Here is a 13,006-nt window from a genome sequence, read left to right as displayed (position 1 = left end):
GACACGACGTAGGTGTGCGCATGCGTAAAGGGTCCGACTGACTGTAACAACACTGCGAAAGTTATCTGAGCGATACAGCTGGAAATGATTAATCAAATCTAACTAACAAACATGGAGGAGCTCACAACTCCTGTCCGACAGCAACACGCATTCAGTGTTAGCAGACTACTCAAATATCTGTCTGTCAAGTCAACGGTGTCAAATGAGGACACACTGACTGTCAGACAGTACAGGTGAATACAGTTTGTTTCTCTGCAACTTTAAAGAGCAGGTAGAGGCTGGTTGTGTAAATGCTAACTGATAAGTGCTAACTGGTTCCTGTTGTCTTCGCAGCGCTGGTCAGTCCAACCCAACCTTCCTGATCCAGACCCCCTCAGACAGCTTTGTGCTCAGGAAGAAACCTCCAGGTGATCTGCTGCCTGGAGCCCACAAGGTAACACACATCTAACAAAAGAGTCATTCAAGTTCAACACATTACCAAAAACATGTAATACTATCTGAATACTGTTGGACTAATTCCAAATCAAACTTTCTAGATGATGCACCCTCGAAAAAAAATGTTGTATGAAAAACTCAAAACATAATCAATGCAAATAAAATGTAGTATATTCAGAACCTTATTACTACCAAATACACAATACTTACACATACTACATGTGTACTGTGTGTATTATACAATATGTTGGACTTCATGAGTTAAAAGCATTAGTTTTGATTAAAAACTGTATTTTTTGGGTTAAAATGTTTTGAATGAAGTACATACAGTGTGTGTGTGTAGTGACCATTTCTTTGAGGGTTTTCTATTATTAAAACAGTATACATGTATTTGGAATAAATTAATTGGTTGTGTACCAAGAGAATACTGTCTGCAATTGTATTGTAATAAATGCAAAATAACAAATTCATTTTACAGAAGCTTGCTTGCTACATGCTCCATTGTCAACCCCTCCACTCACATCCGTAACCTTGGCATCATCCTCGACCCCACCCTCACTTTCCTCCCTCACGTCAACCAGGTCCCAAAAAAACCGCTTTCTTCCATTTAAAGAACATCGCCCGCATCAGACCCTCCCTCTCATCGACCGCTGCTGAAACTCTGATCCATGCCTTCATAACATCCCGACTGGATTACTGCAACAGCATACTTTTTGGATCACCTGCATTCACACTAAAAAAACTTCAATATGTCCAAAACTCAGCTGCCCGCTTGCTCACCTCCACCCGATGCTCCGACCACATCACCCCTATCCTCCATGACCTCCACCCGACGCTCCGACCACATCACCCCTATCCTCCATGACCTCCACCCGACGCTCCGACCACATCACCCCTATCCTCCATGACCTCCACCCGACGCTCCGACCACATCACCCCTATCCTCCATGACCTCCACCCGACGCCCCGACCACATCACCCCTATCCTCCATGACCTCCACCCGACGCTCCGACCACATCACCCCTATCCTCCATGACCTCCACCCGACGCCCCGACCACATCACCCCTATCCTCCATGACCTCCACCCGACGCCCCGACCACATCACCCCTATCCTCATGACCTCCACCCGACGCTCCGACCACATCACCCCTATCCTTCATGACCTCCACCCGACGCTCCGACCACATCACCCCTATCCTTCATGACCTCCACCTGACGCTCCGACCACATCACCCCTATCCTCCATGACCTCCACCCGACGCCCCGACCACATCACCCCTATCCTCCATGACCTCCACCCGACGCTCCGACCACATCACCCCTATCCTCCATGACCTCCACCCCGACGCTCCGACCACATCACCCCTATCCTCCATGACCTCCACCCGACGCTCCGACCACATCACCCCTATCCTCCATGACCTCCACCCGACGCTCCGACCACATCACCCCTATCCTCCATGACCTCCACCCGACACTCCGACCACATCACCCCTATCCTCCATGACCTCCACTGGCTCCCCATCAAACACCGCTTTGACTTTAAAATATTATACAAAGCCCTCAACAACCTTGCCCCCCCCCCTACCTCTGTGACCTCATCCAACGACACACCCCCACCCATCGCCTCAGGTCTGCTGAAGCTAACCTACTGCAGCCCATCAGGACAAAGCTCCGGACCTGGGGTGACAGGGCCTTCACAGCAGCCCCCCCTCACTCTGGAACCCCCTCCCCAGCCACGTCAGCTCCGCCAACACTCTTCAAACAATCCCTCAAAACTCACCTTTCAACTCCTAATCCTCTAACCCCTCGCCCTGATTCCACCTAGCTTAGCACTTTCTACTGTTGTTGTTATTTTGTTTTACTTGCTTGTAAGCGCTTTGAGCACCAAGAAAAGCGCTTTATAAATGTAATGCATTATTATTATTATATCAGTATCTGTGTAAGAAATAGTTTGGGTCATGTGGAATAATATATTGAAGCTAACAGTGTTTCTATTGCATCTTTGTGACTCTGTGTTCAGGTGGACAGGGAGTACCGGGTGCAGAAGGCTCTGTTCTCCGCCGGGTTCCCCGTTCCTCAGCCTCTCCTGCTCTGCACTGACGCTGAAATCATCGGAACAGAGTTCTACTTAATGGAGCACGTGAAAGTAAGCTTGTTTCACTAAGACGGTGTCCATGCTGTTTGGTTGGCCTTTGCCCTATTTTCTTATGATGAAAGATGGAGTTTGGACCTGTGTTTACCCGCTGGTGGACATGCACAGGCTGCTAAACCGTTACCACCATGTGAAGATGCTGTAAAAAGACAGTCTTTCTTTCTTTTGATCAGGGCCGTATATTCAGGGATCTCCGTCTCCCTGGAGTGAGTGCAGCAGAGAGGGCAGCTCTATATGTGGCTGCAGTGGAAGCGTTGGCAAAGCTCCACTCACTGGACCTGGCATCCCTGAACCTGGAGGGGTTTGGTAAAGGAGCCGGATACTGCAAGAGACAAGTGAGCTTAGCGCCATTAATTAAAATAAATGTATGAGTCATCTCAGAACATGGAGTTGACATTAAAAATCTGTCTCTAAAGGTGTCAACATGGACGAAGCAGTACACAGCCGCCGCCCACAGGGACATCCCAGCCATGAACGAGCTCTCTGATTGGTTGATGAAGAATCTGCCGGCCAATGACAACGAGGTCACGCTGGTCCACGGAGATTTCCGATTGGATAATCTGATATTCCATCCAACAGAGGTAAGGTTTAAAAACTCTTATCTTTCTCTTTGATGTGACTGTAATGCTAAGTGCGTTTTGATAAATAAAAAAAGTAAAGCTTTTTAATACACAGCGACAGCTCAAGCGCACACATCTATTTCTTTAGATTCATAAGATTTCAAGGAATACAAGGAGGTAAAAGAAGCAAGAGAAATACAAAAAAATATATAGTAATAATCCAAAAATTCACAAAATAATTGTCTTGTGTTTTTCTAAAGGTTAAAAAGACACAAGACAAAATGATTAAATACAATAAAATTAAAAGCTAATCTAAAAAGACATGTTTCAGCAGTAGGTTAAAGATATCCACTTATATATTCCTGGTATGGTGCTCCACAGTTTGTACTGTAGTGGACGAAAGCTGCTTCACCCATCTCATTCTTCTGGGGTTATCTCCTGTCATCAGGCCCGTGTGATGGCCGTGTTGGACTGGGAGCTGTCCACCACCGGGCAGCCTCTGGCAGACCTGGCCTACTTCCTGATGCCTCACTACTGGCCCTCCAGCATGAACATCATCAGCACGCTGGGCAGCTTGAAAGGAATAGAAGGTAAGGAAAGAACAACTCCAAACAGTGTGAGGAATATGGAGAATGGCTCAAATAAATGTGATCAAACATTTCTGTGCAGGTATCCCAAATGTGGCCGACCTGATCTCCATTTACAGCCGCTGCCGAGGGATCCCTTCTTCTTTTCCAGAGTTGAATTTCTACCTGGCCTTGTCGGTGTTTAAAATGGCAGGAATCGCCCAGGTTTGTACCCGTTTATATATACCTGCAAGCGTTTCTTATAACAGTAATGCAACCTGATATCCATTACTTTTGGATATCGAATGCAATCTGAATAAAGACATATCAATAAGGCTCCGTTTTAGTTGAACACACACAGTGAAGCTCACACACACTGCTTTATGAACACATAGGTTCACCTGCTGAATTAAAACCAGAACACATGAAGCAAAGAAAGTGAAAACCATGAAGCAGATTCAGGCAGTAGAAGATTCACTCTGAAAGTATTATCCTATCCGCTCACAGAGAAGAGATAACATCTGATCCTTTACAAGAAACACTATATGATGTTTTTAATAACACTGTAATCCTGCTAGACCTCCCCATTCTTTAAAGAAATGTAACAGAAATGTTATTTGTTCCTTTATTCCCCATTGTATCTCTCAGGGGATCTATGCACGCCACCTACTGGGCAATGCGAGCGCTCCCAATGCAGAGGAGTTCGGCCAGCGTGTGGAGCCGTTGGCTCAGACTGCCCTGCAGCTCGCTCAGAGGTTGGTCGGCTGCTTGAGTTGCGTGACAAAGTTCCTGTTGTTGTTTTAACACAGGCTTTAACGCGGTCACTCCATGATTACTTTCAGAAGATGCGTGTGTTGACGCTCTGACTCATATCGCCTTTGCTAGATTTACTTTAAAGGTCGATGTAGAGAGACATGAAGAAGAGGGGACACATGTTGATGTAGAAGAGACATGAAGAAGAGGGGACACGTGTTGATGTAGAAGAGACATGAAGAAGAGGGGACACATGTTGATGTAGAAGAGACATGAAGAAGAGAGGACACATGTTGATGTAGAAGAGACATGGAGAAGAGGGGACACATGTTGATGTAGAAGAGACATGGAGAAGAGGGGACACATGTTGATGTAGAAGAGACATGGAGAAGAGAGGACACATGTTGATGTAGAAGAGACATGAAGAAGAGAGGACACATGTTGATGTAGAAGAGACATGAAGAAGAGAGGACACATGTTGATGTAGAAGAGACATGGAGAAGAGGGGACACATGTTGATGTAGAAGAGACATGAAGAAGAGGGGACACATGTTGATGTAGAAGAGACATGAAGAAGAGGGGACACATGTTGATGTAGAAGAGACATGAAGAAGAGGGGACACATGTTGATGTAGAAGAGACATGGAGAAGAGGGGGACACATGTTGATGTAGTAGAGACATGAAGAAGAGGGGACACATGTTGATGTAGAAGAGACATGAAGAAGAGGGGACACATGTTGATGTAGAAGAGACATGAAGAAGAGGGGACACATGTTGATGTAGAAGAGACATGAAGAAGAGGGGACACATGTTGATGTAGAAGAGACATGAAGAAGTGGATTTCGCACAACATGTGACCTTTAACACACTGGGTATGAGTTCTTAAAAGTCCCAGATCGTTTAAACGGTGTTATTTCAGTTGAATCCATCGATATTCCCATATGATCAGTCGTAGAATACTCTGCTATGAATGGAAACAGATTGACTCCACCTGCTGACTGGATGTAAGCCAGCAGCAGTTGGAATTTGGCGTCCAGCTGCTGCTTCAGAGACTCCCTGCTGACTTTCTACCGTGTGTTTGTTTCCAGGTCGGTGTCAGGTCCAACAGGAGACGGTCTGTTCCTGCAGACGGCTAAAGGGCGCGCTGTTCTGCAGCAGGTCAAAGACTTCATGAGACAATACGTGCTTCCTGCTCAGGAGGTCAGTGCTTTGACAGAGATGTGTTTGTCCAGATGGAGTTTTAACTTTTACATGAAAGGGTTTGACTGAGCCGCTCAGTCATGCAGTCAGGATTCGAGTGGGAGAACAAGGAGGCTATTGATTACATGGTATTGCATGCAGAGGCAGAATCACCACCATGGCTTTGGAAATGTTGTTAGTTTTGATGTGGGCAGATTGAACAGATTAGTTCCTCCTGCAGAAATAACTACATTAACACCGTAAGTGAGTCAAAACAGCCAGTGCTTGAATTGGAATCAAAATGGTGCCAGTACTCTAAATCAGCAACTGTTTCAAGTCAATTTATTTATACAGCCCAAAAACAAGTATTTGGCTCAAAGTCATAGTATATCCTGTAATGCTGGTGGGTTCGTCTCTTTACTGTATATTTTAGAAAGGCTCACTTAAACTAAGTGACTCAGGGTGCATCTGAGATTAGAGGGGGTGCAGGGGTAAAGTGCTATTTTTAGAAGTGGGGAGTGGACCTGACACCCTAGCCTAGGGGGTCCGGGGGCATGCTCCCCCGGGAAGATTAGTTTTTAAATATTGAAGTTAGATGCATAAATCTGGTACTTTGAGAGCAAAATGAAGAGATATACGGATACCTCTCAACATCCATATGAAACAGAACTGTAAACAGATTTACTTTTTCTTTATGGATATAAAAGAAAGTAAAGCCTGACTCCTACTGGCGGCTGGTTCAATGACTCCTCGTCCCCGAGTACACTCATCTTTCAGCAGGAAAGGAGAGAGGGAATCCTTGTCCGGCGACAACCGCTGTCTTTTCGCACTTTTATTAAGCCACGCTAACATTTTCGAAATGCTAACGTTATGTGATGTCTTTTCTGCTCTAGTCTATCGCTGCGGCGCGTCATAGGTACGCTGGGCATATTTGTTGTCATGCGTCATGACGTGCCGCAGGCGGCTGAGTACCGGCACCTTGCCCGGTACTCAGTAAGAAGTGCCGGTACCATATGGGTAAAAATCAGAAGTGCCGGTACTGCGTGCTGGTGAGTACCGGCCCAATTCAAGCACTGAAAATAGTTCTACATTTATCTTTTGTAAAGGTTCCCACTAAGGAAGAGGATGCTCAAGTGAGAGTAGAGTAAACAAAATGATTGTTATGCTTTTTGTTTTGTTTCTACAGGAAGTTGCAGAGTACTACAGCAAACACGCTCGGTCTCCACAGAGATGGCACACCCCACAAATAATAGAGGATCTAAAGGTATGTCAGGATACTTTTTCTAACATTTAATTGTAATGTTTTGTTTAATTTAGTGGCCACAACCAAGACCTGTCCAGGTTAACACTACCGGAGGCGATGCAATCAAACAACATGTAGCAATAAACAAATATAAATATATTCAAGTTAAAGCTGTCAATCGATTCTACGTGTGTGTGTGTGTGTGTGTGTTGGTTGTGTGGTGGGTGTGTAGTGTGTGTGTGTGTGTGTGTGTTGTTGTGTGTGATGTGTGGGTGTGTGTGTGTGTGTGGTGTGTGTGTGGGTTGTGTGTGTGTAGTGTGTGTAGTGTGTGTGTGTGTGTGTGTGTGTGTTGTGTGTGTGGTGTGTGGTGTGTGATTGTGTGTGTGTGTTTGTGTGTGTGTGTGTTGTGTTTGTGTGGGTGTGTGTGTGTATGGTGTGGGTGTGGTGTGTGTGGGATGGGCTGGGTGGGTGTGTGTGTGTGTGTGTGTGTGTGTGTGTGTGTGTGTGTGTGTGTGTGTGTGTGTGTGTGTGTGTGTGTGTGTGTGTGTGTGTGTGTGTGGTGTGTGTGTGTGGTGTGTGTGTGTGTGTGTGTGTGTGTGTGTGTGCGTGCAGGTGAGAGCCAGGCAGGCCGGGCTGTATAACCTGTTCCTGTCTGCAGTCAGCGGCCTCAGTCAGCTGGACTACGCCTTCATCGCAGAGGAGACCGGGCGCTGCCTCTTCGCTCCTGAAGTCTTCAACTGCCAGGCTCCCGGTAACACTTGGTTTCAGATCTAGAGATAAATGTGTCAATATTATCTCCCTTTTTCTCAGTCACACACTTACAGTATGACCTTGCACTTTAGCATAGATTACATTTGACTATGTTGCTGATGAATTTGTCCTAGTTATAAGTTCCCCAAATGGTAACTCATGTCGGCCCCTTTTGCATCCGAACGATTTTTGTGTTTGTTCACTATAGCTTTTTTTAACAGTATGATTATGGTCCTCTAGGGCAGTGTTTTTCAAAGTGGGGGCCCGACCCCCCGGGGGGCCGCCAGGAGGCGCCAGGGGGCTAACGCAAAGTTTGAGGGAAAGGGGAATTTATTTTTTTTAAATTACATTTTTTCTTTTTTAGATGTTATTAATAACTGCATATCTATCAATATATGTGTCCTTTGATGCCAATCTTTTAATATTTTGTATTTATTAATATATATATATACATTTTAAATCTCACGACCGCCCTTCAAGCCAATCAGAATCGAGCTGCCGCTACTGAGAGTGAAACTGAGCATCTGCTCAGCTTTTGGAGCAAGTGAGAACTAGTGAATATTTCGCTCTGCAGCTGGATGAGAGCACGGATGTAGCAAATATTGACGTTTATATATATGAATATAAATATGTTTATTGTTAATATTACTGTTGAATATTATATATAATATTATGAAGGCATAAGTAGCTTTCAAAAATGCAAAAAATATATGTTAATTGTTAATATTACTGTTCAAGATTATATAATATTATAAAGACAGAAATCAATTTAAAAATATGTTTTCTGTTGATATTACTGTTTCATATTGTGTTAAGAATGTTTATAACAGAAGACACGATGAATGTAATGAATGACAAACAAAAGATAAATACAAAAAATGTTTAGAAGAATAACTGATTATTAATACAAATAAATAATAAGAAAATGTATTTAGCTGTATGATTAATGTCATATTTTCCATCATAATGTACTCATCATTTAAATAAACAAATTGCAACAGGGGGGGTCCCCGCCAGACGATAAAGCTATATGGGGGTCCTTGGCATGGCAAAGTTTGGGACCCCCTGCTCTCGGGCATATATTTCCCAACTTTCCCCTGATATCCTGTAAGACAGTCTGTATGTTGCTTCTCCACAGACACAGGCAATATGGAGGTGCTCCACATGTTTGGCAGTGAGCAGCAGAAGAAGAAATGGCTGGAGCCTCTGCTCAGAGGGGAGATTCGCTCCTGCTTCTGTATGACAGGTAACTCTTTAAATATGTCCTCACAGGAACAGCTTCAAATACGTGCAAAACATCACGCGTCACTGTGCTTTAACAGGAAGGGATGTAAAGGAAAAGGTACAATGTGTCGGCTTGAAAAGGCACTTTTTTGTAAGTACCTTTTAAGAGCGGGTGTAGTTACAACAAGGCACTGCTTTCTTATGAGATCGGTTTTTTCTAAAACAGTCAAGTTCTGGTTCTGGTTTTAAATGAGCCGGTTGCACGGTTGCTATGTCGTTTGGAAATTCTTCATGGAAACGGCAGAAGACGAATGCCCTATGAGTAATGTCTCCCCGTTTCCCCTCTTTGCTTTCCACGCTGCCATGGAAACCGCAGCACGCTGAGGTGATTACCGTGGGTGTGAACCTCCCTATGGCGCTCCTTGTAAACACAGATGGTGATCAGCTGTGCTTTGGTGATGCTTTTTGTCACCAGTTTGGATAATAATAATAATTCCTTACATTTATTATAGCGCTTTTCCAGATGCTCAAAGCGCTTTACAAATACACATTACACGTATCATACATGCAATGGTCATGTACTGTGGACAATACCCACAGGAGCAAGTTCAGGTGAAGTGTCTTGCCCAAGGACACAACGGCTTTACAGACGCAGCAGCGGCGGGTTTCACCCCTTGATCTGATGCTCATTGCACAGCGCACTGCGCCACACCGTCCATCTTCACGCCTCGAGGTCATCGAGGCGCTTTTACAGGTACACATTGGTATTATACATGTACTGTGGACATTACCCACAGGAGCAAGTTCAGGTGAAGTGTCTTGCCCAAGGACACAACGGCCTGACGCAGTGGCGGCAGGAGCGGGTTTCGAACTGGAGTTCCCCAGCACCCCCCTTGATCTGATGATCAGATGCACAGACCACTGCGCCACCCGTCCCGTTCTGACGAGGAACAGGATCCTCCGTCTTGTGCTGATAAACAATTGACGTTGTTAGGAGTCCTCTGCTGCCCCTTTATGGCGCGTTTCCACTGCAGCGGGTAGCCCCGTTTAAGCGTCCTTAACCGTCCTCAAGCGGCCAGGCCGGTTTTTGGTGGCGTTTCCATATAGCCTAGTACCGGCTAGCGGGTACTTTTTCCCTCTTTTTCCGGCCCCATAAAATCGTGGTTCTATCAGACCAGGGCCAGGGCTGAACTAGTGATGTCAACACTCTCGACTGCTGATTGGTCAGAGAGAATCGTCACAAGATTGCGCGCGAGTTCATCCCTAGCGTCGCATATATATTTAGAAGCAAGCTTGCAGCATTTTTATAAACAGCATTTTGTAAACGGATGAGCTACAAAAATGGCTACGTCTAATAAGAAAAGCACACCGTGGTCGACCGAGGAGGTGACGACGTTCCTACATCTCATTGGGGATGATCAAATCCAGCGGCAGCTCGACGGAACAACTCGAAATGTGAACAAAAACAAAGCCGATCGCCCCGCCTACACTGCGTTGCTAGCACAGGTCCTAAACTGTAATGGAAATGCGCCACGGCCTGGGACGGCCAGCGAGGCAGCCCGAGGCCAGAGCGAGGACGCTTAGGGACGCTTAAACGGGGCTACCCCGCTGCAGTGGAAACGCGTGACCCTAGTTTGTCTGACTCATGAGTGCTTCCCTTTTAATTGAGTAACAGTGTACGTTGTGTTTTGAATCTTTCCTGTGGTCCGCTCCCCAGAGCCGGATGTGGCCTCCAGTGATGCAACAAACATGCAGTGCACGCTTCGCAGGGATGGAGACGACTTCGTCATCGACGGCAAGAAATGGTGGAGCAGCGGTAAGTCTCTTTCTGCTTCAGTTGACTGTATACGCGGAAAAAAATGATATTATGCCAATAAGACCATTAACAACTGAAAGTACTATAGAGGTCTGCCCAGTTTTACTTGTTTTAAAGAGAGCTCCATTGGACTTTACTTCTGGAACATAGTGACATCACTATGTAACACTCGCACACCTATTGGCTAGTGCTCCAACACATTGTACGTGATAGGCTAAGGGGAGGGACATCTCTAAGCTGGTTGACCAATCACAACAGAGCCGGCCAGCTAACCAATCAGAGCAGACAGGGCTCTGGTTTCAGACAGAGGGTGAAAAGAGGTGCTGCAGCACAGTAGAGACACTACATACTGATATACACCTGAACATCAGCAGGAGAAGACTCTTTAAAGTAGAGACACTACATACTGATATACACCTGAACATCAGCAGGAGAGGACTCTTTAAAGTAGAGACACTACATACTGATATACACCTGAACATCAGCAGGAGAGGACTCTTTAAAGTAGAGACACTACATACTGATATACACCCGAACATCAGCAGGAGAGGACTCTTTAAAGTAGAGACACTAGATACTGATATACACCTGAACATCAGCAGGAGAGGACTCTTTAAAGTAGAGACACTAGATACTGATATACACCCGAACATCAGCAGGAGAGGACTCTTTAAAGTAGAGACACTACATACTGATATACACCTGAACATCAGCAGGAGAGGACTCTTTAAAGTAGAGACACTACATACTGATATACACCCGAACATCAGCAGGAGAGGACTCTTTAAAGTAGAGACACTAGATACTGATATACACCCGAACATCAGCAGGAGAGGACTCTTTAAAGTAGAGACACTACATACTGATATACACCTGAACATCAGCAGGAGAGAACTCTTTAAAGTAGAGACACTACATATTGATATACACCTGAACATCAGCAGGAGAGGACTCTTTAAAGTAGAGACACTACATACTGATATACACCCGAACATCAGCAGGAGAGGACTCTTTAAAGTAGAGACACTAGATACTGATATACACCCGAACATCAGCAGGAGAGGACTCTTTAAAGTAGAGACATTACATACTGATATACACCCGAACATCAGCAGGAGAGGACTCTTTAAAGTAGAGACACTACATACTGATATACACCTGAACATCAGCAGGAGAGGACTCTTTAAAGTAGAGACACTACATACTGATATACACCTGAACATCAGCAGGAGAGGACTCTTTAAAGTAGAGACACTAGATACTGATATACACCTGAACATCAGCAGGAGAGGACTCTTTAAAGTAGAGACACTACATACTATTGTGAACCTGAACATGAACAGAATATGACCTCTCTAAATCATTGAGGCAACTCCCCTTAAACCAAAGAATGTTTTGAAAACAGTAAATACTCAAAATGTATCGGCCTTTTAACGTTTTAAAGATGTGGCTTCAAAGCACTACAGTAAAAGCACCCAAACATTCAACATGTTGAGCACAAAAAGGGCAGATGACTCATTTAGAAGACATTAAAGCGCACTCGAGAAGTTAAAACAATGTTTTGATCTCATTCATTCTGGAAAATATGTCTCGGAGCAGCTTTGGTTGGAACAGTGAAAGGTCACAGATTCAAAACTCAACACGCAGTCAGTGTGTGTTTATCAATTGGCATTTAAACCTCTAACTGATTAGATATTATAACTGATTCAAGGTGAACAACATGCCCTTAAAATAAATCTAAATGGATAACTCACTCTTGATTTGTAGTGCAGTTTAATATCTGCCTGTAATTGGCTCTATAAATACATTTGGTTTGTATTATCCTTTGACATTTTAATAAACAACATACTGTGATGTAGAGAAGTTTTCAAACAGTCACAAACATCGTAAAGATTAGGCCGTTCGAAAACTCGTATTAGTGTTTTAAAATGTTTAATCGAGTTCTCCTAACTCTCTGAGGACGGAAAGACATTCCAGATGACACAGATGTGGTCTGAGGTCTGACTCCCAGGTTAACGGGAAACAGTGGCCTGTTGTTGTTGTTTCTGTTGTTTTTTCCCCCGAAAATCTGCACGAAAAATATTTCTCGTCGTTGAAAACTTGAAGTGCTATGGTTTACGAGAAAAAGCATCATTCTCATGTCCACATCCGTCTGTAGTTTCCGTTTCTCTTTTCTTTGGAAAGGACATTTCCATCAGTAAAACAACAACCATGGTTTGTAAGAATGCTCTCTGCCGGCATGAATAAACCTCTCTGTTCGTATCCAAGGCCGGTTCATTCTTCCTGTGACCTTGGACTGACTTTGTGGCAAACCATAATAT

General features: G+C 44.6%; 1 protein-coding gene across 1 annotated transcript; it reads left to right on the top strand.

Moving 5' to 3' along the window:
- Window positions 1-16: 16 nt before the first annotated feature.
- On the top strand, window positions 17-10,685 carry LOC117533599 (acyl-CoA dehydrogenase family member 11-like; the record flags this gene model as incomplete). Its single annotated transcript, XM_034197445.1, is given in 13 exon segments — window positions 17-233; window positions 334-433; window positions 2,462-2,587; window positions 2,767-2,928; window positions 3,010-3,174; window positions 3,602-3,743; window positions 3,823-3,944; window positions 4,368-4,474; window positions 5,562-5,673; window positions 6,839-6,916; window positions 7,508-7,646; window positions 8,784-8,891; window positions 10,587-10,685. Coding segments are annotated over 13 exon segments (1,582 nt in total), but the record flags the coding sequence as incomplete, so codon positions are not given.
- Window positions 10,686-13,006: the final 2,321 nt, after the last annotated feature.

The sequence above is a fragment of the Gymnodraco acuticeps genome, unplaced genomic scaffold (genome assembly GCF_902827175.1).
Source record: "Gymnodraco acuticeps unplaced genomic scaffold, fGymAcu1.1, whole genome shotgun sequence".
NCBI lineage: Eukaryota > Metazoa > Chordata > Actinopteri > Perciformes > Bathydraconidae > Gymnodraco > Gymnodraco acuticeps.
This window is presented reverse-complemented; position numbering and strand designations above follow the sequence as displayed.